A 27,022-nucleotide genomic window follows, 5' to 3' on the forward strand; every position below is an offset into this window, starting at 1 on the left:
CACTGTCTTATTCTTTAGAGTGAAACAAGATCAAAGCCAGAGAAAATTCTAAAGGCTTCTAGAGAAAAAAATTATATCAACCTCTAAGCAGTAAGGATCTGTTCTGTGACAGGCTTCTTGATGGCCACATTGGGAGCCAGAAGACAACAGTGTAGTGTCATATGCAAAGTGTTGAGGGAAAATAAACCTGAAGGTAGGGTTTTATATCATAACTATGTTTTAAATTGATTGATTTTCCCTTCATTTATTTTTTTTTAAGAGATTTTTTTTAAAGATTTTATTTATTTATTTGACAGAGAGAGATCACAAGTAGGCAGAGAGAGAGAGAGAGGGAAGCAGGCTTCCTGCTGAGCAGAGAGCCCGATGCGGGACTCGATCCCAGGACCCTAAGATCATGACCTGAGCCAAAGGCAGCGGCTTACCCCACTGAGCCACCCAGGCGCCCTTTCCCTTCATTTCTGAGATGGCTTAATTTTTGCCTTTCATTTCTTCCCTAAGCTTTATTAGCTCCTGCTTCATCTCTTATTGTCTCATGTTGTCTCTAAAGTCTTGCTTCTTTGCTCAATGCTGTTGATTTGAGTAAACAGCTATTTATAATTCACTTTTAAAAATTCATGGTCAAGAGTATCTGGGTGGCTCAGTTAGTTAAACATCTGCCTTTGGCTCAGGTCCTGATACCAGAGTCTTGGGATCAAGTCCCACATGGGGCTCCCTGCTCAGCAGGGAGTCTGCTTCTTTGTCCCTCCCCTGGCTTGTGTGCACTCTCTCACTCACTCTTTCTATCTCTAATAAACAAATAAAATCTTTAAAAAAATTTTTTTCGGCCAAATATTTAGCCACAACTTTTATTTACTCTCTGGCACCATTTTTCTGATAAGTGTTTTTAATGTACAGTTTCATTTTCCTATTTCTTTCATATGTTTCCCCTCAAAGTATTTTAGTTTAGATCCTCTGCTGGTCCTTCTTGATGACTTAGTTTTTGAAGCACATGAGGAAGGTTTCCCTGGATTGCCTATCTGCAGAATGCTTGTGTGTAAGAAGGGTTGGAATTTTCCTTAATACTCAAGCATTCTCTGCCCTGATTTGTTTAGTGTTTCTTCTCCACATGGTAATAGGCATCTGTGGGTTTCCCCCCAATGGATCTTTTTCCCACGTCATAAACTAAGGATTTAAAACTTCTCTCGTTGGGTGAGCTGTTCCTCATTGAGAAAGTGTGTGCTTTGCTAGCTCTTTCTGTATCTGGAGTCCTAGCATCTACGCTATATTCCCTCTCATCTGCACCCTGCCTGAACACCCCCGCTTTTGGCAGTCCTAATCTGTGGCTTCTTTTAGAGTTGTCTCCTACTTTCCCCCACAGATGGAGTCTGTACTCCTCTTGTTCATTTTGATTTCTACAAAAGGGAAAAGGGCAACTGTACACTACCATTTTCACATTGACATCCAATGGGAACTGTTAAGTGATGAAATATTGTTTAAAAGGGTGAAATTAAAATATTCAAGTCCTCAGACGGGCAGCACAAAAATTTACTCTTTGAAAGTGACATCACCCAGGAGAAAAATAAGCAGGGAGGACACCTAAGATATGAGTACTAAAAGAAGAAAGAAACAACAGCAATGCATAGCTAAAATTCTGTAGGATGCCAACATGGTTTGAGTGTCTGTCAGACCTACAGGCCTAGTTCCTTTGCTATTGGAAACTCCTCCTTAGAAAACAGCATTTTGAGCTGGAGAGAAATTTGAGATCATATCTCCACATTTGGCAGTTTTGGGGGCCTTGGGTCCTTCAGAGGCACACTTTATCTAATTTACCTTTACAGGCTCAGTGTGTAGCACACAGCAGAGATATGATAAATCATAAATGAAGGTCACATGGAATATGAAGACAGTCTCTTGATCAACTAACTTGTGATCCAGAGCTCTTGCTCTTCTAATGCACCGTAATTAAAATAAACCTATCCACAGACTTAAATATCATTGCCTCAGTGTCTTATACTCATTAATGATCTATCATGACTTTTTCCTCAAACTTTGGCCAAAGATACAAAACTACAATTTAAACTCTCATACTCTTTCTGGGTAACTTAGGGGTTGAAGGAGTTGCTTTACATGTTAGTCATCCATTATTACAGAAATCTGATCAGATGGATTTTTAATCCAATTGGGATGGGGGGAAGAGGTGATGACAGAGGCTCAGTTGTCTAGTGAAAAAAAAAATGATCATTAGCTTTGTGGTGGGGGAAGAATGGAGGGGTGGCATATAGGTCATTGCTGTAAATAGTGAAGACCTACTTACTCAAATATTTATTTATTGACTTGCTCTACTTTGTGTCTCATCTTCTACCAATCTCCCTATCCTAAGACAGCCAGTCTGATGGTACTGACCTAAAAAAAAAAATTAATTTTCTCTCCATTCATTGAGGCTGGATTTGAAAACTTATTTTTCCTTTACTCCTTTCTTCTCTCCAAACCACAAACAAACTACTACCCTCCAAGAGGGTCTGTTCTGCATGTTTTGGAGCTGCTGACTTTGAAAATATTTGATTCTGGTATCCTGACCCATTCTGGGCCTAGAGCTCACAGCCAAGTGCAGAATAATCTGGAAAGGATGGTAGGGTAAAAAATATGTACCTTGGCTGTGTGCTCCCTACTGAGCAGTGGACTTTTCTTGTTATAGATCTGAACAAGTGTGTAAGCCTACAGCTCCAAAGGGGACCAAATTTCCCCCCTGGATATAGTTTGTGATACCTCTATGTATCTTCTTGAAGTGCCCATGGAGAAATGAACCCTTTTACCCTCTGGGCAGAGCAGATGGTAGTGCTGGGGTCCTAGAAATGTCAGAACTCACTGTGAATGCCAGTGTCGATAGGAGAAAAACTCATGGAATTTTCTCCATCTACTTTAAACACAAGCTTTTTTTTTTTTCCCCTAAAGATTTTATTTATTTGAGTGAGAGAAAGTGTGTGTGAGAGAGCAAGTGAGCATGAGGGGGTGGGAGAGGGCAGAGGGAGAGGGAGAAGCAGGGTCCCTGCTGAGCAGGACTTGAGATCATGTCCTGAGCTGAAGGCAGATGATTAAACGACTGACCCACCCAGGAGTCCCTAAACACAGGTTTAAATCGTGATTTTTTGATGGAATTGGCCAAGTGACAGGTGGGAGGATTGTTTTACTAATATTATGCCACATGCTAAACAGATTTTAAAAACATTGTGTGCCTTACATAAAGCAAAAGTAAAACCTTGAGTATCTAGTACAGTATATACACATGTATGTGGATCAATTATATATATAGTCATAGTATCTTCTATTTAGTGTTCACAATTCACAAGGCAGTTTTTACTTATCTTATTTAATTCTTATTACAAATTCCAGAGGAAAATTCCTTATTAGACTATATTAGTAGAGAAAGAAAGGCACACAGCTAGATTCTGGTGGCAGATTTGGGACCCCTAGGGCCCAAGTGGTCATGAGAGTTAGCTGCTATCAGGGAGACAAAAGAGTAAAGAAAGTAGGCTGAAAAAATCAGCATATCTGTTCAAAGAATTAGCTGTGCGGTTTTGATATTTTTTGGTTTTAGTTCCCATATTCTAAAAATGAGATTGGACTAGAGAATCAATCATAAGGTCCCTTTTACCTGTAAAAGTCCTGTAAAAAATAAAGCAAAAATTATCCACAATCTTTTTTATACCAGGAGTACTTCAAACTTCTGAGTAGAGAATATTAATAGAAATGGTGATGTTCAAAAGTTAGTCCTGAGAAAGAATTAATAGAGATACCAGTAATATTGCAACTTTTTTTTTTTTAATCAATAGGTGGCAAATAATGACCTTCCTTCTATAAATCTTCTCTAGAATTGGCAAGACCATTCTGTTGACGGGGAAAAATGATCTGTGTACTTCATATAAAGTTCTAAATACCCTGAGCAGTAGTCGAAATTGAAAGATGCCTAGTCAGAATGCTTGACTGCAATTATTCAATGGGATGTCAAATCATGGGGTCACCAAAGAACTTTCAGTCAAATCCTCACATTTTGTAACTGTAAAATAAGGTTCACACAGAAAAACAGTAGCAGAACCTGAACCTAGGTCTCCTGGTTCCATCTGCCTCTTTTCACCATTCTTTGCGGCCTTTAGCAGACCTGGCTTCACAGGTGAGTTTGTGATTAAGTGTGAACTTTGCCTCTGGGGCAGCTGAGACCACTTACTTGGTCAGAACCTGAGCTTTGAGGAACGGTTCATTTCTAACCAGACTGGAAGGACCTGGGCTGCCCTGAGCTGTCCTAACATGATGCCACTCAATACCAAGAATGACAATGCGAATACCATCTAGAAAGAAACTATAGCCCTAATATGATTTGTAATGGAATATAATGGCCAAAACGTTAATAAAATCATAGGAAGTGGTAATCTAACTGTAATCTTTTTTTTTTTTAATTTATTTGTCAGAGAGAGAGAGAGAGAGAGAGAGAGAGAGAGAGGGAGGGAGAGCGCACGCACAAGCAGGGACAGTAGCAGGCAGAGGGAGAAGCAGACTATCAGCTGACCAGGAAGCCAGATGCGGGACTCCGTCCCAGGACCCTGGGATCATGACCTGAGCCAAATGCAGACGTTTAACTGACTGAGCCACCCAGGTGTCCCTCTCACCAGGGGCTTGATAACTTGATAACAATTCTGCTTGATAACATCACATCTGGAGTTCCTCTGCTCATGGCTGGATTTAAGTTTTAAGACACTGACAAAATGGAGGACATCAAGCCAGGGAAAGCAGGACGGTGAGAGCTCCTTCAGTGTTGTAAGTCACTGATTATGTAGTGCCCTGGCTTTCAAAGTGCTTTGCTCCATTTATCCCTCCCACAAACTGGTAGGTAGGCTGGTAGGATAAATTATCCCTGCAACGGTGACAGAATTAAATAAATGTTTCACCCTATATCTCCCCCCCCCACAAATATTAAAAAATCTGTGGCTTCTTCACAACACCAGTAGTGTGTGGATATTTGCTAAACAAGTGGATTTTGCTTCAGAAGTTAACAATGGGAATAAAGAATAAAAAATACAGGGAAGCTAATGCCAGGAGCTTAGGTATGTGTAATAAAGCTACAGACTGTTGCGTGAACTTACCAACACCAATGGAAAATCAAGTGAAGCCGAGATGACCATTTGCCAGGGACTTAGCGAAGTCCAACACTTGTTATTAACTGTCTACTATATGATAGGCACCAAATGCCATAAGAGGTGTCAAGTATGGGGGCGCCTAGGTGGCTCAGTGGGTTAAAGCCTCTCTCTGCCTTCGGCTCAGGTCATGGTCCCGGGGTCCTGGGATCGAGCCCCACATGGGGCTCTCTGCTTAGTGGAGAGCCTGTCTTCCCCCTCTCACTCTGCCTGTCTCTCTGCCTACTTGTGATCTCTCTGTCAAATAAATAAATAAAATCTTTAAAAAAAAAAAAAGAGGTGTCAAGTATGAACAAATGCTGGTCCCTGCCCTTAAGAAACATACAGAGAGGGGAGTCTGGGTGGCTCAGTCAGTTGAGTGTCTGCCTTCGGCTCAGGTCATGGTCTCGGGATTCTGGGATCAAGTGCCGGGCTCCTTGCTCAGCAGGGAGCCTGTTTCTCCCTCTGCCTGCCACTCCCCCTGCTTGTGCGGTCTCTCTGACAAATAAATAAAAATCTTAAAAAAAAAAAAAAAGCAAGCAGCATACAGGGTAGGAGAGGTTGACATGGAAACAGATAAATGCATCGACAGAGGCATATACAAAGTACATAGTAGTTCCATGGGTTTGAAAAATGAGTAATAGGTCCGGAGGAATGAAAGGGTGGCTCAAGCAAAAGGAATACATATGGAGCACTTGAGATCCTACCAGTTGCAGGTATCACTGTAGAATGGATTCCTTCTTTGGGTATAATGAGATAAATGACTTTTATTAAAGTCCCTTCAAAAACTCAACTTAAGCCCTTTATAAATACCTAACATCAGGGCGCCTGGGTGGCTCAGTGGGTTACAGCCTCTGCCTTCCGCTCCCGTCATGATCCCAGGATCCTGGGATCAAGCCCCACATCGGGTTCTCTGCTCAGCAGGGAGCCTGCTTCCCTCTCTCTCTCTGCCTGCCTCTCTGCCTACTTGTGATCTCTGTCAAATAAATAAATAAATAAAATCTTTAAAAAAAAAAAAAAGAAGTCCCTAACATCTTACCATCTCTGGTAATTCTCAGGGAGGTCCTGTTCAGGCCAGCTGCTTTTTAAAAAAAAATGTGCCCAGTTCTCTACAAGTGGTATACTACAACATCAAAACATAAGGCAAATTTAAGCAATTCTGAGCAGAAGGAAACTGAGAGTTAACAGATCTAAAACATGATTAAGGGAGTGTTAGCTCACAAATCAAATCCAGCTTTATCTGATGACATGCTTAAATTCTAGATTGCGAAACATAATTTTTGAGAAGGGGCTTCTTAATTAAATAATGGAAACTTAAGTCAATTCTGTCATCTTTGGCCTCTTCCCATTTTTTTCCTTCACAGTACTTAACACTCACGTTCCTTTTCTTGTGTCCCACTATAATGTAAGCTCCTCGAGGGCAGAGAAGATTGTATTTACTGTTGTATTCTCAGAGCCCAGAACAGTACCTGGCAAATATTAGCGCTTTCATTTCATTTATTCATTGAATGAAGGAATCTTTAGCTGAAGAGGTCGCCCCACAATGTGAGGAGTAAATACTTGGTAAATTGTGACTTGGCCATGTGCCCTTTCTATATAACTGGGCGTTGCAATTCTGCCGTCCTTTCCAAGGGGTTGAGGCAGCCTTATGAATTTTAAGGCACTTGACATAAATGTCATTAGTGAAAAGAAAAGATTTTTGCAAGATTTACTCAACTCCAAGGGGGAATAAAGGAAGAATGTGTACGAAGTACTTCTTGAGTTTCTTTATCCCTTAGGATCTCTAAACTTGGTCACAGAACCAGATTCTTTCATCTTTAGTATTTTCATCTCAAATACCAAATCCATTGTGACGTTTGTACATTACCTACACTAATCCAAGACAGGACAGAACAGTGACAAAATGCTTGAGGACAGTTCTTTCCCATCCTACACCCAATATTTATCAAGGAGACGCTGAGTTCACTCTGTCAAGAGGCTGGGGGATACTCCACTACTCTGCTTTTCACACTCTGGAACATCTGAAATGGCTTTGTGAAGGGGCTGGGATTTGGAGCCAGACTGACCCTTCTGAGACTATGAAGAGGCAGTTACACTAACTTCTTGCATGAGGATCTAAAGAGGACTACTGAGAACAGGCATACTTTCTCTCCTTTTTATCCCACTCTTCCATTATCAGTACTGTTATCAAGACTTGGAACTTGACCACGAACTTTTTCATTTGAGATGTTGCTCAGTGTGACTTAAACTGATCAAATTGAAGAACTTGGAGTCATCTTTAATTTCTCTCTTTCATTTTCTGTTAAGTCACCAAGCCTATTGAAAAATTTTCTGTTTGTTTCTCCTTTTTCACCTTTATTGCCAAAGGCTTGTCAATTTGTCTGGTCTACTGCCACAGCTTTCCAGGAGGTTTCCAGCCTCCCCCACCTCTACTCTTTAGGTACAATCACTCTATGCAACTTTGAGAACACCCAGTTTTATCTGGTGGTCCTCAATTAAAAACAAACCACCACCACCAAATATACCCAAACACTTAAGACTTCATGGTTAATGGTTACTCCTCAGCCTGGAGCTCAGGACATTCTAGTCTGACCCTAACTCTTCTAATTGTGCTCATCATCTACTGCTACCATTATCATATACAGTTGACCCTTGAATACAGGTTTAAACTGTGCAGATCAACTTATACATGATTTTCTGGTAAATATAATATCTCATTGTGGATATATTTTCTAGTCCATGTGATTTTCTTTGCATTTTTTCTAGCTTAGTCTAAGAATACAGTATATTAATGCATATAACATAAAAATGTTAATCAACTTTATGTTATCAGTGTTATGCCCCCCCAAAATGGGTCCGTGATTAAAGGTGCAAGACTGATATAAAGCGAAGGTCAAGCAAAGCTTTATTTCGCGCCAAGCATCAAGAATCAAACTGACCGGCCAGGGCCACGCCTCTTACAGAGAGGGCAACCTTTCTCTGTTTCCCAGACTAGCTTTTAAGGGCAGAGGCCATGTGGTTGGGCCTGGCCACGCACAGGTAGCCAATGAAATTGTAACACACAGAGAAAACTGCACAGTGATGCTAGGTGACCAACTGAATTACAATTTACCCTAGTAGACATTTGAACCAGCTTATCACCTTGGTCAGAATTGGCGCCCAAAAGGTGCCCAAAGAGAGGGGCCCATACTCCTTGGTAACTAAGGAGACAGTATGCATCTCCCCACTGATCGGATGTCTACACCTGGCCTGACCCACCCTTGTATTTGAGCTTTTGTTACCTGGGGCTGGTTTCTGGGACTTGTTTTTAAGTAAGTCCCCTGAGGGAAGGGGAGCAGGGACAGTTTAAGGGTTAAACAACAAGGTTATTGTTTAACCTTAATGGAAGCCTCTTGCTAGATAAGCCCTTTATATTCAGTAAGGATTCTAGATTACAGCAGGCTATTAGTAGTTAAGTTTCTCAGGAGTCAAGTTATACATGGATTTTTGATCATAGAGGGGGTGTTGGGTGTCCCTAACCCCTGTGTTGTTCAAGAGTCAACTGTAGTAACCTTGATCCCTCTGTTAGTCAGGTTGGTGTACTTACCATTCTCTTAATATACTACTTAAGCCCCACGTTTTGATGATACTTTCTTTACCGGGTAAATATTGTGAGGATATTCGCAGGATATTCAAATCCTACACGTTCTTAAACATCAGAATGAAGTTTCTTCTCTTCTAGGTCTTTCTGTACCATTTGTAGGCTTCCTTCTAGTCTAAACTTTTGTAAAGCTCACTGTCTATCCCATCCTTTTTGCTAGAATCATATTCTACCTTGAGATTTAATCAAATTATTTCATGTTTCTATCCCATGTATGTGTCTTATATTAAATAAATAGTAAGTAGTAAGCTCCTGGTAAGGTATCCTGAGGACTTTTCCAGTCTCACTTGTTTTTCTTTCTTTTTTTTTTTTTAAGACTTTATTTATTTGAGTGAGAGAGAGAACAAGAGAGAGAGCACGAATGGGGAGGAGGGGCAGAAGGAGAGGGAGAAGCAGGATCCCCACTGAGCAGGGAGCCTGCAGTAGGGCTGCATTCCAGGACCCTGAGATAATGACCTGAGCTGAAGGCAGACACTTAACTGACTAAACCACCCAGGCACCCAAAAGATTTATTTCAGACAGAGAGAGAGTGAGAGAGCAAGAAAGAAAAAGCATGAATGGTGGGGAGGGACAGAGGGAGAAGCAGACTCCCCACTGAGTAGGAGCCTGATGCAGGGACTCCATCCCCTGGGATCAGGACTTGAGCTAAAGGCAGCTGCTCATCTGACTGAGCCACCCAGGGGCACCCTCATTTGTTTTTCAATCACATTGTTAACCCCTAATTAAGTGAATCCATAAACATTCAATACTTTTCTTTGCACAAAAGCATGCTCGTCCTATGTTAAGGGCAAAATACAATACTCTTCTTGTATTATCATATAATAATCTTAAGAATTTACTTCTGCATATGAGTAACAACTGAATATTTAGGAGTAGAATGATGTTTTCTTCCTTGTTGTGTTTTATATTTCTGAGCTGTACTTTGTAACTTATGCTGTTAAAGAATTGTGGCCTGTTACCTCCAAATACACCAATGAATTAATTTATGAATACTGGAAGAAACGTTAAAATATTAATGGACAATTCTATGACAAAAACTAAAAGTTCATTTAATATTTTTAGACATTAATAAATCTCTACCTATAAAATCTCGATATGTCAAAGAGATTATATATGGGTCCTTCAGAAGTTGTAGCACCAACACTTAAAAACCAGGAGGAGGAGGTGGTCCTGGTGCCGGCAATGCTGAGGCCTGCCCAAACAGTGTGCGGGAACATGCGCCGGAGACCAGGAAGTATCAGTGATAGCACAGTGCTTGGGCTACTAACAACTCCAGTGTGCTGCTTGCACGGATGGAGGTGATACTGAGTAGTTAAGGAGTTGCTAGTAGAGAGAAGCAGAGACTAGCTTAGTTCATATTATTCATAAAACAGAGAACATTCTCAGCTCAAGGGCTGAAAAGGAATTAGTCCAGAAAGGCAGAATTATAACCAGTGCAAGATGTACAAACTCCTTTATGTTCAAATATAATAAGGACAAAAAACAAATATTTCTCATTTATTTAAAACAAACCAAATTTCCCAAATTAAGACTTATCTATTAGCATTTCCTTATCAGTTGGACTTTACTTTTTATAGGTGTTAAACATCCATGAAGGATAAAAATAAATAAAAATGACAATATTTTAAGAAACCATATGCTAACTTAGGATGTTATCTATATTCTCTTGGACCAATCCACATTTTTTAAGAGATGGAGATACTGGCATTTTTCTCTTAAAAGAAATGTTTATATGTCTCACCAACAACACTAGCCTGCAGCACAGAGCATCCCGTATAAAAACACAATGCCATTAAAAAACAAACAGGAATCCTGAAAGAGAAAAGAAAGCCTAGTTTGAATACAATAAATTTTACCCAGAGACTCCCTTCCTACCATCTGTTAGGACAACCAGAGAGTCCTTCTGACCTGGACCCTTAGTCCAACAGGGTAAGAAAAAACCTCTAAGTGCAAGGTACTAAAATAAAATATTACTTAGAATACTTACCCAGTTATCTACAACTCTCCTCTCTTAACAATTCTTAAGATGACTTGTTTGTATAAACTCCAGAATGTCAATATATTCCAATAATAAATTTATTATTCATACAATTAATTATCATACATAATTAATATAAAACATCATTTCTCTACAGAAATTTAAAATATACATTCAATGTAGCCAAGTCTATTCTTAAAAAGAAGCACTCCATCCCTTTTTCTTCTGAGTTCATTTCTCCAGGAGACCCATCCTTAAGGACTTCTGGAGTCTGGCAATATTAGCATCCAGGGCTGCCAGGCCGTTCCGGAAATCTTGTTCATCACGAGAAGTGAACGTTGAAAAAGAAGACATGCTCCAGTCCGACGTCAAGTCCGAATTTAAAAAGCTACCGTCGGAGACAGCACTCCCCGTCACTTGAACGCTGCTGCTCTGACCCATGCCGGGGCGGGGACACACAGCCAGCCCTGACGGCTCCTCGGGGGCAGCCGGGATCTTGCAGATGGCTTCCTTTATTTTCTTGAGGAGCTGCTTGTCTTCCATATCAGCTGTCCCGGGAAGTTTCTCAGGTGCATCTTCGGCTTCCTTTCTGGAAGAGGAACAGACTCCAGGTGCACGCAATTTGTTTTCTTTTTCAGAGGCAAGTCCGCTGTTGCCGACCAGCTGTGGCGAAGCCACAGTGATCTGTGGCTGGGGGGATAATCTCGTAGATAGCGGTGATTTCTTTTTAGAAGTGCTTCTAGCAAATGGAATGTAAATTGTGTTATCCAAAGTACACTCATTGTCTATTAGAGTTGTGATTTCACTCTCCTCAACAGTATCCTGTTTTGAAAGGGGAGACACGATCCCAGGGGCTGCTTCTTCCTCCGCGTTCCTTGTGTGACTATGCTGAGGGCCTTTGGAGGGCAGAACGCTTTCATAAGGTCTACCTGGCTCCATGTTCTCCTCATTGTTGACGGCAGAAAGTGGCTCCGAATGTGTAAAAGTGTGATCTGTTTCTAACTTATTTAGGTAGCTCATTATGGAAGTATGAGTAGGGATTGGGTCATGTTGAGGTTGTTTTTCATAAATGTTCAGAAGTGATTTGGTAAGATTGTTCCTGGACTTGGAGCGAGCCCTGTCCATACTAAGATCTGAAAGAAGCCTTGCCATACTGCTCTGTAAAGTTCTGTTAAGAAGAATTTAGTACACTAATTATTCTTTTTTTACCTGTTTGTTTATACGTCATCTTTAAAAGAAAGGATCTGAAGCAAGCACCTGATCTGTAACACGGAAAAAAGCAACTAAAAGCACAAAATCACAGAATGCATCTGGAATTAGTAAATTACAATAACAAATGATTAAAAGATCTTGGTCTATGTTAAATCTAATATAATGATATTTAAAAATACAGGCTTAAGAACTTTTTTCTCTTAGGGTATGAAATGCTTTATTCTTGAGCAACATTGCAAAATGGTGTGGATTCTGTTAGTAATGAAGTTATTTTTCTCCATTCAAAATATATATGCAAAGGACACTGGAACAATCCTGGGGGAAAAAGGGTCATTAGAGATAGTTATAGGGTATAATTAGGTATGAGCAACAGCTAGGTACCAGGAGAAGTGTGATATAAGAAAAACCACTCAGAGTCTGAAGTCAGACAGGAATGGAATCTAATCCTATCGCTAGCTGTGATCTTGGGCAAGTCATTCAACCTTTCTGAATCTCAAGTTCCTTAACTGCAGAATGAAAATATCTACTTCAGAATTACAGTGAAAATCAGATAAGATCAAATAATAAACTATGAGGGTAAAGTGCTTATTAGCACTACTTCAGGATCTATGGGTGTTCATTTGAAAGCAGCTTTTATTAGTAGTCCTATTAAAGCCATTTTATAGCAAGCTTTTGGTCTTTTTGAATTGAATCATATATAAGTTCTTATATATCAATAAGAAATACATCAAATTTTGAAAGGATACAGAGGACATCAACAAGTAATTTTAAAAGATTACAACTAGCCAGTAAGCATGTTTTAAAAGTTCAGATTCTAACTGGAGAAGTTCAAATTTTTAAAATGTGATTTTTTTTTTTGGATTATCAAATTAACATGATTAAATAAGATTAATACCCACTATCAGAGAAGTTTGAAGAGGCAGGTACTACTAGTGGGAGTGTATACTGGTATAACCCTTCCAGGGAACAAACTGGCAATACATCAGAAGTCTTAAATATTTCTACATCCCACATTTTTGGACCACTAATTTGCACTTCTAGAAATTTATCCTACATATATACATCAAGAGGCTACACCCAAAGATATACTTACAAAGACAGAATTTATAATAGAAAATAGATGGATTGAGTATCTTTATCTTCAAATACAGTAGAATGATTGAATTATGCTGTAATCACACCATAGCCACTTATAGTTGTGTTGTAAGGAATATTCACTGATGGAGAAATCTTCATTATATAAGATTAAACTTAAAAGAGCAGAAAATAAGTAATATGGATAGAATACTATTTTTGTAAAAATAGTCACACATATCCAAACAAAATACTAAAAGGAAATCTCTATACTAAACAGCAGTGGTTATATCTCTGGATAGAGAATGAGTGGTTTTTTGTTTTTTTTTTTCCTACAAAAGGAAAAACAAATTTTTTTCCAACCTGGCTTACCCTGTCATCTTAAACATAATTTGAGTTCTGACTGCTCTTCAAATGGCAATGGCTCCTAACCACTTTTTCTCATACCTCTCTCAAGAAGCTAATGAACTATTATTAAAGACAAAAACTATGTTATATGAACAAACCTTTTAAAAATGCTGTAATGAATAATCACCCACTAATTAATTCGATCTGACTATACACTGGACTTTTCATTTTGTTTTTAGAAAGAATACTTATATTGAGGTTTCTTTCCAGACTTAAATAAAAATGTTATCTTTGCTGTGAACAAAATCAGTGACAAAAAGGGAAGAAATGGACATGACATTAATAAGTTTAATCTCGGGGCGCCTGGGTGACTCAGTGGGTTAGAGCCTCTGTCTTCAGCTCAGGTCATGATCCCAGGGTCCTGGGATCGAGCCCTGAATCAGGCTCTCTGCTCAGCAGGGAGCCTGCTTCCCCCTCTCTCTCTCTGCCTGCCTCTCTGCCTACTTGTGATTTCTGTCTGTCAAATAAATAAATAAAATCTTTTAAAAAAGTAAGGTTGACTCTGGAAATTAACAGTAATTACTAAGCTTCTGATTTAAACAAAAACATCACTGACCATTGTCTCTGAAACTAAAAGAAAAATCTCAGTAAGTAAAGAAATGACAGTATGTCAAAACTTTAAAGGAAGAGATATAAACACCTGAATGGCTACAAAGTAGATTTATTTCTGTTTCTATTATGTGGGATATACCTAAACACGCTGATTTTTAATGCTTAGAAAACTGACACATCTTTATAATAAGACATTCAAGGTTCCTTCTCAGCTATTTATAAAAATATACTAATTTAAATAAGTATCAGCACTGGTAAGAGTGTTCTTAGAAGCTATGAGAATATTTACCACTTGTTTAATGAAAGTATATTAATTTTCCTTCACATTTTAATGGTTTTAGAACATGTAGTAAAAGTTTGAAAAAGTGATAAGGACGTATTTCAAAATTACTGAAGGTTGGAGAAGGAAGAGATGGTTGAGGATATTTTTTAAGAACTGGATTAGGATATTTATTTAGAACTCATATATGTACCTTCTAGTCCCTTTATCCCTCCTCAACAACCTGAGAAAGGCACTCAGAAAACCTTTAAGAGACTATCTAAAACACATACAAAAAACAAACATCTATCTTACCGAGGCATATGACTATGGGGAATAAGGATGGGCTAGTTGAACATGAAGATTTAGCTGTATTGTCAGATACTGCTGCATTACCCTCTGTCAGAAGTAAAGTTAACATGGTCACAGTAGCCCAGCTATAGTTTGGATATGCTCCTAATTAACTAAGTTGCACAGGGTATCACTAAACATACTATAAATCACCAACATGGGTGAATTTAGCTCAAATACGAACTCTCTGTTTTGTTTTGACAAAAGCAAAAATGCCATCTGTGGGTATACTTAGATTTTGAAGTTGTTACTGAAATCTTCAGAAAATGTAAGGGTAGTACTAAGCCCTGTAAGACGTTCTGTATTTCTATAATCATTTCACAAGGCCAGTTAATCTAATGGGTGAGTTAGTAGTCCTGGTGCAGGATTTATGCCCAGCGTGAAAAGCAAAGGTCCTTGACAACAATGGAAAACACATGACAGGAAAATCTCCAGAGTCTTAAGGAGACCAAAACATTTCCACCTAATATTTTAGACACAGGCTCTTCTAAAAGCAGATAATATACAAGAAGTAATGACCTTTTTCATTTCCTATGCTTCTATGTTAGGGTGAATGTTAAGAAAAGGCTCTAGTTGCAAGTGAATCCTTTTCATTCCTAAAAAAAAAAAAAAAAAACACTAGAAAAGGCAGATTGTTATTTTGAAAGAATGAGCAGGTACAAAGGTATCTCTTACAGAGATAGAAGAATCTCTAAAAAACACTTCCTCTTCTGTCAGAGAGAAGCTATGTTTTCTAAAACAGAAAGCAAGGGCTGCCTGGGTGGCTCAGTGGATTAAGCCTGTGCCTTCGGCTCAGGTCATGATCTCAGGGTTCTGGGATCAAGCCCCACATCGTGCTCTTTGCTCAGCAGGGAGCCTGCTTCCCCCCATTCTCTCTCTGCCTGCCTCTCTGCCTACTTGTGATCTCTATCAAATAAATAAATAAATAAAAATCTTTAAAATTAAAAAATAAAACAGAGAGCGAGGCTGAAGAGGGAATCTAAAATCTTGGCTCAGGTACCAGCTTGGGAACCAATGAGCTATGAAAATCAGGCGAGTCCCCTCATTTCCTTGGGCTTCCATTTATGCTAATTTCTACAATAATTATACTACTACTATGAAAATTGCCCTTACATTTTTATTATTAATTTTCTTCACAAATGCACCACACATGTTAAATAGTATTTAGTCAAGTTTATTCTTTAAAAAGGATGTATCTTCCTATATCCATCTCAAAGTGCTAGAATAAGCTTTTAACTTGAGGACATGGATATTCAGCAACTAAAATTATTTAATATTTTTGTATTTCACACGTATATATCTGGAGTATGATATACAATAAATGTTTGTTGAATAAATGAATAAGCAAATGAATCCACCTTTTTTTCCCTCCATCTCTCAGGTTAAAAAAAATGCTTTAAGTTTCACTTAGACTAAATTAGGCATGGAGTTGTTACCAGGAATAAACTATTTTAGCTAAGGACATGTCACGTACAAGAGTGAGAGCAAACCTGATTAGGGATTAAGAGATGTTTCAGTTCCAGCTCTGCTACTAAATTTCTATCAACATTGAACTTGCATGGTCCCAGTTTTCCCATCCATGAAAATGCAGATATAACAATCTTTTCATCATAGATGAGGATCAATAAAATAATAGATATGGGAGGGAGAAGACTTTGGGGAAAAAAATCAAAGTACATAATAAATAAAAGATTACATCAGCTTCTGATTTCATGCTCACAAAGGAGCTAGACTTAGTAGTATGAAGTAAAGACTGTGAGACTAAAAGCAAATTCTCAGGCACCTAGATCCTCTGTTGCATTTTCTGCTAGAGGCTGAACACCATGCCCCTTATATAAGGAGATGGCCCAGGGACACCTACGCAACCACTCATGTAATCTGACCATGCTGACTTGCTGTCCTAGTTTTCTTTTCCAAATGGACAATATACCAAATGCATTTTCAAGAAAAAGTTTATATCCTATAAAAGTCACCCTCTTAAGGTGTATGACTGAGTTATTTTTAGTATATTCATAGAGTTATGTAATTGTTACCTCTATCCAATTTTAGAACATTTTCACCACCTAAAAGGAAACCCTATACCCACTAGCACTCACTCCCTGCTTCTTCCCCTCTTCTCCCAGCCACTGGCAACCACTAATCTATTTTTTGTTTCCATGGGTTTGCCTCTTCTGAACATTTCTTATTAAATGAAATCATAAAATGTGGTCTTTTGTGACTGGCTTCTTTTACCATAAAATTTATTTTACCATAAATATTGATAATAACAGAGTTTTCATTTCATTTCATTTTGAAACAGAGTTTCAAAAAGAGGAGATGCTTTCCTTTGGCGACTTTATAAAGGCTTTCATTAGGAGGGACATTCTCTCACTTTACTTTGAACAAGAGTGGTATAAATCAACATTTTAGAAACTCTGACCAAAGCCCAATTAATTATAACACTACAAGGATATATAGTGTCTTTTGCTTGTCCCCATTGTTCAATAAGAGTTTGAGTGAAATATGAATGTGGAAAAAAGCATTATTTCTATATTAACATAGCTTACATATAATCATTTCAAATATGCTTATAAAACTAAATTAATAAATTATATGTACACATACATATCACTATTTCATCTATTTTCCTAGAAGTTCATAATTCAAAACAGATCTTCTCATTTGAAATATAAAGGAGATCATTTTATATTCAAAATTGTTTTGTATTTAGAACTATGAACCCCCCAGGACCATTCAGATGCATGGTCAGGTCTGATGATATTCAGGCCTAAAATCACTGACTTCTCCTCTAGTATTTAAATAAGTAGTTGGAAATCCAATTCCTAACAAATGTCTCAAGAGAAAACTGAACTTTTAAAGTACACATCTTATAAAAATTGGGGTGATTTTATTGATTTAAGAAAAGACATGTTAGGGCACCTGGGTGGCTCAGTGGGTTAAGCCTCTGCCTTCAGCTCAGGTCATGATCTCGGGGTCCTGGGATCGAGCCCCGCATCGGGCTCTCTGCTCAGCAGGGAGCCTGCTTCCCTATCTTTCTCTGCCTACTTGTGATCTCTCTCTGTCAAATAAATAAATAAAATCTTTAAAAAAAAAAAAAAAAAAGAAAAGAAAAGGAAAGACATATTAAGGAAGCAAGGGCTCTTAGAGTTGCTGCCAACTCCCTCACTTTCGTGATGAAATAATGACTGAGGCCCAAAGAGGCTAAATGACTTTTCTGAGATCGTCTGGCCTGAGGGTTTCTGTGTTCAGAGCGTCACGTGAATGATTTCTTCGTGTTCCCATCAACCCTAATCATGCCCCACTTCACAGCTGAGGTTTACAGAGGGTCAATGACTTGCTTAAAGTCACAGCCAGTACATGGTAGAGCTGGGATTCCATTCAGTTCTCTCTGGCTTCCGAGCCAGAGGGCTCCCCACCATTTGCTAAGTTAGTCTTCAGCTTACCTACAAAAAGCTAAAGAGCCCTTTTCCTGGAATCACATGGTTTAGAAAGGCACTGAGCCAGGTTTGGCATTTCCATATCTAACTGGAGCCGAAGAAAACATCATCAGAAATTACTGACAAAATGAGAGCAAAGGGGGAAAGAGAGCCAGCTAAAATGATTTCTGAGTCTATAAATAATCTGACAAGAGGTATGTTAGTCAAAAAAAGTCAATGTTACCTGGTTAATTCTCTCAGGCGAGCCACCTCAGCATTGCGCTGACGTAATGTTATTCCCAAAATTTGATTTTCCTTTTCAGCAGCTTCTAACTTAAACCGGGAGCTTTTCACATTGACTAAGGCTTCCTCCAATTCTGAAACCACAAAAAAATTTCAGTTTCCTCATTCTTTTTAAAAACCGTGACCATAACTACAATTCAAATACATACCAATTTTTATTCTTGTTGTCTCAATGTCAAATTGTTGTTTATTTTCAAGTAAAGTCTGATCTTTCTCTTTAAATATACCAGCAAATTTTTTGTTTTCATCTTTCTGATTTTCAATCACTTTTAAAAGTTCTTCATTTTTACTCTGTAGTAATTCCTGGCTCTTCAGTGACTCTTGTAATTGGTTTTGCAGGGACTTGTTCAATGACTGAAGGGAAAACACTGCAAGACAAAACAGATCAAAGAATTGCTGCCTGAATTTAAAAAGCACAAACCTGAAAAAGATCTGCTTTTAAAAAAGAAAAGATCTGGAATTTACTGATTTTGCTTAAGAATTATATGCTGGAGCAGTTCTATGTACTACTACATAGTAATTCTATGTAAATACTAAATACATTTTTAATATTTGATGCAGAAGTCATACTTTTTTTCTCCAATTGATATCTGGGGCATTAACATTTTTTTACCTTTATTAATGAAATAATAATACATGCACAGAGTAAAAAAAAATTCAAACACGATGAGATACCAATGATACCAAGTGATTCTCAATGAAGAGTCTTCCTCATTACCCTACCTCTGCTCTCCTCCTAAAGGCAATCACTATTAACTTTGGTATCTTGCTGGAAAAGTACTTGTGCATAAAACGTACATATTTAAAAAGAGATGAATCATACTGTACCCATAGTTTCTAACTGTGCCTTTTTCCCCCCGTAAGACTGATATGTACAGGGCAGAGATCTATCACATTCTCTTTAATGGCTATAAAATTATATGGCACAATTCACTTAACGAATAAAGACCTATGTGTGAGGCATGGTGTTAGAATCTGGACGTACAGTGGTGATTAGGAGACATGGTCCCTGTTCTCAAAGAGCTGATAACAAACAAGTAATTATAAATAGCAATAAGTGCTCTCAAGAGAACAATAAGGTAAATGAGCAGAGACTAAAAAGAGATTAACTACTTACAATGGCAATCACCAATCTCCCCACTTCCTATCTTAGCCTCCTTTCCCACCCATCCTCACCCCAACTGCTTATTCATAGGGGAACCAGAGTCACTTTTTCCAAAATTACTCTGGTGAAGATGAGCAGTTTCATGAAGTATGTGTTCTGTTGGGTGATCATATTTTTCTTATTGATTTGCAAGAGCTATTTATATGTTAAGAAAATTAAGCCTTTGTCATATAATATATTATGAAAACATTTCCCCCATTTTGTTGATGTGTTTTAAATGTGTTTATAATTTTGCTGTGCAGAAGAATGAAAAACATTTCAGAGGACAAATTTTAACATCTTTTCCTTTCTGGCAACTGAGTTTTGTCAGGCTTAGGAAAATATCCCAAGAATACAAAAATAAACAAACAGTTCTCATCTTTTCCTCTGCTATAGGTTTTTTCCCCCTTTTTTCTATTATTTTAAACTCTATGATCCATAAACATAATTTGGCAATATCTGTCAAAATTGCAACTGTATATATCCTTCGATTCAGTAATTCTACAACTATAATCTACAAAATGCTCACAATGTGCACAAAGACATATGTATAAGATTTTTACTGCAGCACGGTTTGTACTGGGAAGATACCCTAGATAATGATCATCAGAGAACTTCAAATACCAATAGAGTATTTGAAGGATGGAACTATATAAGCAGAATATCCAAACAGTTCTTAAACAGAAAGAAAAATACCCACTATAGGTTTTATTAGGGCATTAGGGCGGGGAGCTAAGACGGTGGCATAGCAGGAGGACCCTAGGCTTGCCTCATCCCTTGAACACAGCTATATAATTATCAAATCATTCTGAACACCCAAGAAATTTATCTGAGGATTGACAGAACAAACTATGCAACTAAAGGGAGAGAAGAGGCCACACAGAGGAAGGGAGGAAGTGCAGAGGCATGGTTTGGGGGAGAAGAGGGTGGCAGGTACTACAGAGGGGACGGAGCGCTGGTTGCAGAGAAAGGTGTGGGAAACTGGAGCGCACAGGGATACCTACAAGGAAACCAGTTCCCCAAAGCCATTGGCTAGGAAAACAAGAGGGGCTGATTTTTATGAGTTTTTGCAACCAGTGGGGCTCAAAGACTGGAGTTTTAAAGGTCCCTGGGCTTGGCTGGGATAGAGATCTGAGGGTGCAGCCCTACTGCTGGAGAGAAGGCAGGCAAGCAATCCCAGGGCACACAGCACGATCTGAAGAACACCTAAGGGACCTAGGGAAAGGCTGTTTCTACTTCCTGGAGTGCATCTGAGAGGTGGTATTGCCTCTCTACAGACAAAAGAGCCAGCGGGCACCATTTTCCTCACCCACCCCTAAGCAAAGGTGCAGCGACACCTGCTGGACACCTGCTGAGGGCAGCTACCCAGGACACTGGCTGTTTAACCAGCTTGCTCCAAATCCCACACCCCTGTCCTCTGTCACGACTGCCCTTCTGGGTCAAACCTGCATTAGTCCCAGTGCAGCGAGACCCTCCTCCAGAAGACCAGCACAGGTCTCTACCACACCAGGTCCCCAAAGTTTGGAGTTTTAAAAGTCAGCAGACTTGGCTAGGATAGAGCCCAAAGTGCACTGCGCTGCTCAGAGCAGGCAAGCAACCCAGAGCGTAAAAACAACAATCTGAAAAATGCATAGGACACATAAGGGGAAATTATTCGCTCTTCTGAGAGGGCCTCCCTGAGAGCAGCAAGCACCAACTCCCTTCTCTCAGAACAAAGGGGCTGGCTGGCACCGTTTCCCTCCCCCAGCCCTCAGCATAAACCAATTCCATAAGCAGCACAGCACCAACACTGGCTGCCTAACCTGCTTATACCAAGTCCTTTCCTGTGCTCTACTGGTACTGCTTTTCTCGGACAAGTGTGTTAAAGGATCAGGTCCAGCAGATCTTCCCAGAAGATCAGCATAAACCCCTGCACGTATATGTCTACCAACTATAGGGTTCTGCAAGGCTTCGTTCTAGTGGAAGTAGTATCAAGTCTCATTTAACAAGCAGTCCGTAACTAAAACTCGCCACACTCTGGCCAAGTTTCAAGCACTGTCCATGGCAGGTAAGGAGAACCTCCGCAGACAACTGACCTGAGGGACAGAGCAACCAAACACAGCACCTGAGTGCATGCGGCACACATCAGAGATGCTCCCTGAAGCACCAGGCCCTGAACTAAACATTATATGACCTCTTCTTCATAAAGGATTACTCTCAGGAGCAGACATCACAAGCTTTCCTAACACACAGTAGAAGAGACCTAGATAAAATGCCAAGAGAGAGGAATTCATCCCAAAAGAAAGAGCAAGAAAAGATCATGGCCAGAGATCTAATTGAAACAGATTGAAAAAAGAAACATATATAAGTAATATGCCTGAATGAAAACTTAAAACAATAACCATAAGGATACTTGCTGGACTTGAGAAAAACATGGAAGACTTCAGGGAGGCCCTTACACAGAGATAAAAGAGTGAAAAAACAATCAGGCAGAAATGAAATGCAATATCTGAGATTTGAAACCAACTGGATGTAATGACCACAAGAATGGAAGAAGCAGAGGAACAATTAAGTGATACGGAAGATAGAGTTATGAAAAATAATGAAGCTGGACAAAAGAGAGAAAGAAGAATGATGGATCACAAGAGTAGACTTAGGGAGCTCAGTGACTCCATTAAATGCAATAACATTTGCATCACAGCAGTCCCAGAAGAAGAGAGAGAAAAGGAGGCAGAAGATTTATTTGAGGAAATAAAAGGTGAAAACTCCCCGAATTTGGGGAAGGAAACAGACATCCAGTAGGCACAGATAACTTTCACCAAAATCAACAAAAGCAGGCCAGCACCAAGACATATTGTAGTTAAATCTACAAAATCTAGTGATGAAGAAAAAAATTCTAAAAGCAGCAAGACAAAACAAGTCCTAACTTACAAGGGAAGACCCATAAGGCTAGCTACAGATCTCCCACAGAAACTTGCCAGGCCAAAAGGGAGTGGCATGATACATTCAATGTGCTGAATGGGAAAAATCTGCAACCAACAATACTCTATCCAGCAAGGGTATCATTCAGAATAGAAGGAAAGACAAAGAGTTTCCCAGACAAATAAAAGTAAAGGAGTTCACGAACACTAAACCAGCCCTGCAAGAAATATTAATGGGGACTCTGAGCGAGAAGGAAAGACCAAAAGTGACAAAGACTAGCAAGGAACAGAGGAAATCTCCAGAAACAATGACAAAACAAGTAATAAAATGGCACTAAGCACATATCTATCAATGATTACTCTAAATGTAAATGGAATAAATGCTCCAATCAAAAGATGTAGGGTATCAGAATGGACTAAAAAAGAGACTCAATTTAGACCTAAAGACACCTGCAGATAGAAAGTGAGGAGATGGAGGGGTGCCTGGGTGGCTCAGACGGTTGAGCATCCCACTTTTGGTTTCAACTCAGGTCATGATCTTATGGGTCACGGGTTCAAGCCCTGGGTCTAGGTCTGCACTCAGCAGGGAGTCTGCTTAAGGATTCGCTCCCTCTGCCCCTCCCCTGACTTCTGCACGCTCTCTAAGGTAAATAAATAAATCTTAAAAAAAAAAAAAAAGAGGAAAGAAAGAAAGAGAGGGGAAGGAGAAACATCATGCAAATGAATGTCAAAAGAAATCCAGAGTAGTAATACCTACATTGGACAAACTAGACTGCATTTTTTTTGTTTTACTTTTTTAAAGATTTTATTTGAGAGAGAGCACGAGCACACAAGTAGGGGGAGGGGCAGAGGGAGAGGGAGAAGCAGACTCCCTGCTGAGCGCAGAGCCCCACTTGGGGCTTAATCCCAGGACCCTGAGATCATGACCTGAGCTAAAGTCAGATGCTTAACCAAGTGAGCCACCCAGGCACCCCCAAACTAGACTTTAAACCAAAGACTGTAACAAGAGATGAAGGACGGGAAGCCTGGGTGGCTCAGTAGGTTAAGCGTCTGCCTTCGGCTCAGGTCATGATCCCTGGGTCCTGGGATCGAATCCCACATCAGGCTCCTTGCATAGCAGGGAGCCTGCCTCTCCCTCTGCCTGCTGTTCCCTCTGCTTGTGCTCTTCCTCTCTGACAAATAAATAAATAAAATCTTAAAAAAAAAGAGAGAGAGAGATGAGGGACACTATATCATAATAAAGGGGACTATCCAACAAGAAGATACAACAATGGTAAATATTTATGCCCCCAACTTGGGAGCATCCAAAAACATAAAATAATTAATAACAAACATAAAGGAACTCATTGATAATAATATAATAATGGGGGATTTTAACACCCTACTTGCATCAATGGACTAATGAATCTAAGCAGAAAATCAACAAGGAAACAATGGCTTTCAATGACACACTGGACCAGATGGACTTAACAAATATATTCAGAACATTTCATCACAAAGCAGCCAAATACCCATTCTTTTCAAGTGCACATGGGACATCCTCCAGAACAGATCATACACTAGTTCACAAATCAGGCCTCAAAAAGCAGAAAAAGATTTGCGGATCACACCGTGCATACTTTCTGACCACAAAAGATATGAAATTTGAAGTCAACCATCTGAAAAAATTTAGAAAGACCACAAACACATGGAAGTTAAACAACACATTACTAAAGAATGAATGGATTGACAAGAAAATTAAAGAAGAAATTAAAAAATACATGGAAACACATGAAAATGAAAACACAATGGTCCAAAACCTTTGGAATATAGCAAAAGCAGTCCTATGAGGAAAGTATATAGCAATACAGGCCTTCCTCAAGAAGCAAGAAAAATCTCAAACAACCTAACCTTACATCTAAAGGAGCTAGAAAAAGAACAATGAACAAAGCCTAAAGCCAGCAGAAGAATGGAAATAATAAAGATTAGAGTAAAAATAAATTAAGTAGAAGCTAAAAAAACAGTAGAATAGATCAATGAAACCAGGAGCTGGTTCTTTGAAATAAATAGTAAAATTAATAAACCCCTAGCCAAACTTGTCAAAAAGAAAAGAGAAAGGACCAAAATAAACAAAATCACTAAAGAGAAATAACAACCAACACCACAGAAATACAAACAATTATAAGAGAATTTTATGAAAAATTATATTAACAAATTAGACAACCTGGAAGAAATGGATAAATTCCTGGAAACACATAAACTACCAGAATTGAAACAGGAAGAAATAGAAAACTGGAGCATACCAATAACCTGCAAAGAAACTGAAGCAATAATCAAAAATCTCCCAAGAAACAGAAGCCCAGGGTCAGATGGCTTCACAGGGGAATTCTACCAAACATTTAAAGAGTTAATACCTATTTTTCGTAAACAATTCCAAAAAAATAGAAATGGAAGGAAAACTTCCAAACTCATCCTATGAGGCCAGCATTACTCTGATTCTAATATCAGACAAAGACTCTACTTAAAAAGAGAACTGCAGACCAATATCCCTGATGAACATGAATGCAAAAATTCTCAACAAAATACTACCAAATTGTATCCAACAGTATATTAAAAGAATCATTCACCACAATCAAGTGGGATTTATTCCTGGGCTGCAAGGGTGGTCAATATTCAGAAATCAATCAACGTGACACACCACATTAACAAAAGAAAGGCTAAGAACCATATGATCCTCTCAATAGAACGCAGAAAAAGCATGGAACAAACTACAACATCTTTCATGATAAAAACCTTCAATAAAGCAGGTTTAGATGGAACATACCTGAACATAACAAAGGCCCTATAAAACCCACAGCTAATATAGTCCTTAGTGAGGAAAAACTGAGAGCTCTTCTACTACAGTCAGGAGCAAGACAGGGACGTCCACTGTCTCCACTGTTATTTAACACAGGATTGTAAGTCCTAGCCTCAGGAATCAGACAACACAAAGAAATAAAATTGATCCAAATGGGCAAAGAAAAAGTCAAACTTTCACTGTTTTCAGATGACATGATACTGTATATAGAAAACCCAAAAGACTCACCAAAAAATTGCTAGAACTGATACACAAATTCAGTAAAGTCACAGGATACAAAATCAATGTACAGAAATCTGTTGCACTTCTATATACCAACAATGAAGCAGCAGAAAGAGAAATTAAGGAATTGATCCCATTTACAATTGCACCAAAAACCATAAGATACTTAAGAGTAATCCTAACCAAAGAGGTAAAAGATTTGTATTCTGAAAATTATACAATACTAATAGAAGAAATTCAAAGTGACACAAAAAAATAGAAAAATATTCTATGGTCATGCACTGGGAAAACAATTATTGTTAAAATGTCTATACTCCAGGGCACCTGGGTGGCTCAGTTGGTTGAGCATCTGACTTCGGCTCAGGTCGTGATCTCAGTGTCCTGGGACTGAGCCCCATGTCAGGCTCCGTACTCTGTGGGAAGTCTGCTTATCTCTCTCCCTCTCCCTCTGCCCTTGCCCTGCTCATGCTCTCTCTGTCTCTCTCTCTCAAATATATAAATAAAATCTTCAAAAAAACCGTCTATACTTCCCAAAGCAATCTACACCTTTAATTCAATCCCTATCATAATACCACCAGCGTTTTTCACAGAACTTGAAAAAACAATCCTAAAATTTGTATGGAACCACAAAAGACCCTGCATAGCCAAAGCAATCTTGAAAAAGAAAAGCAAAGCTGGAGGCATCACAATCCCAGACTTTAAGTTATACTACAGAGCTATAGTGATCAAGATAGTATGGTACTGGCACAAAAACAAGACATAGAGATCAGTGGAACAGAACAAAAAATGCACAAATGAACCCAAAACTATATGGTCAACTAGTCTTCAACAAAGTAGGAAAGAATGTGCAGTGGAAAAAAGACAGTCTCTTCAACAAATGGGTTGGGAAAACTGGACAGCCACATGTAAAAGAATGAAACTGGGCCACCTTCTCACCCCATACACAAAAATAAGTTAAAAATGGAAGAAAGGTCTAAATGTGAGACAGGAAACCATCAAAATCCTAGAGGAGAACACAGGCAGCAAACACTTTGACACTGGATGTAGCAACTTCTTACTAGATAGGTCTTCTAAGGCAAGGGAAACAAAAGCAAAATAAACTATTGGGACCTCATCAAAGTAAAAGCTTCTGCACAGCAAAAGAAATCAACAAAACTAAAAGGTTTTCCTTTGGAATGGGAGAAGATATTTCCAAATGACATATCTAATAAAGAGTTAGTATTCAAAATACATAAAGAACTTATCTGAACACCCCCAAAACAAATAATCCAGTTTTAAAATGGGCAGAAGATGTGAATAGACATTTTTCCAATGAAGATATACAGATGCTAACAGACCCATGGAAAGAGCCTCATCACTCAACATCAGGGAAATCCAAATCAAAACTACAACATGTATCCTCACACTAGTCAGAATGGCTAAAATTAACAACACAGGCAACAACAGGTATTAGTGAGGATGTGGAGAAAAGGGGGACACTCTTACACTGTTGGTGGGAATGCAAGCTGGTGCAGCCACTCTAGAGAACAGTATGGAGATTCCTCAAAAAGTTAAAAATAGAAAAACCCTATACCTCAGCAATT

At 38.9% G+C, this 27,022-nt stretch overlaps 1 protein-coding gene across 2 annotated transcripts in view; it reads right to left on the reverse strand.

Moving 5' to 3' along the window:
• Window positions 1–10,849: 10,849 nt before the first annotated feature.
• Window positions 10,850–27,022, reverse strand: part of LOC111154982 (coiled-coil domain containing 14) — a 44,927-nt gene continuing 28,754 nt past the window's right edge. For both annotated transcript variants that reach the window (XM_022514950.1, XM_022514951.1), the window contains 3 exons: window positions 18,487–18,705; window positions 18,279–18,411; window positions 10,850–11,930 (listed from right to left, as the gene is read on the reverse strand). In XM_022514950.1, the coding sequence (XP_022370658.1) occupies window positions 10,994–11,930; window positions 18,279–18,411; window positions 18,487–18,705 (1,289 nt within the window). In that variant the 3' untranslated portion in view covers window positions 10,850–10,993. The remainder of the gene's footprint in view (window positions 11,931–18,278; window positions 18,412–18,486; window positions 18,706–27,022) is intronic.

This window comes from Enhydra lutris, unplaced genomic scaffold (genome assembly GCF_002288905.1).
Source record: "Enhydra lutris kenyoni isolate GAN:26980312 unplaced genomic scaffold, ASM228890v2 scaffoldscaffold39, whole genome shotgun sequence".
Classification (NCBI taxonomy): domain Eukaryota; kingdom Metazoa; phylum Chordata; class Mammalia; order Carnivora; family Mustelidae; genus Enhydra; species Enhydra lutris.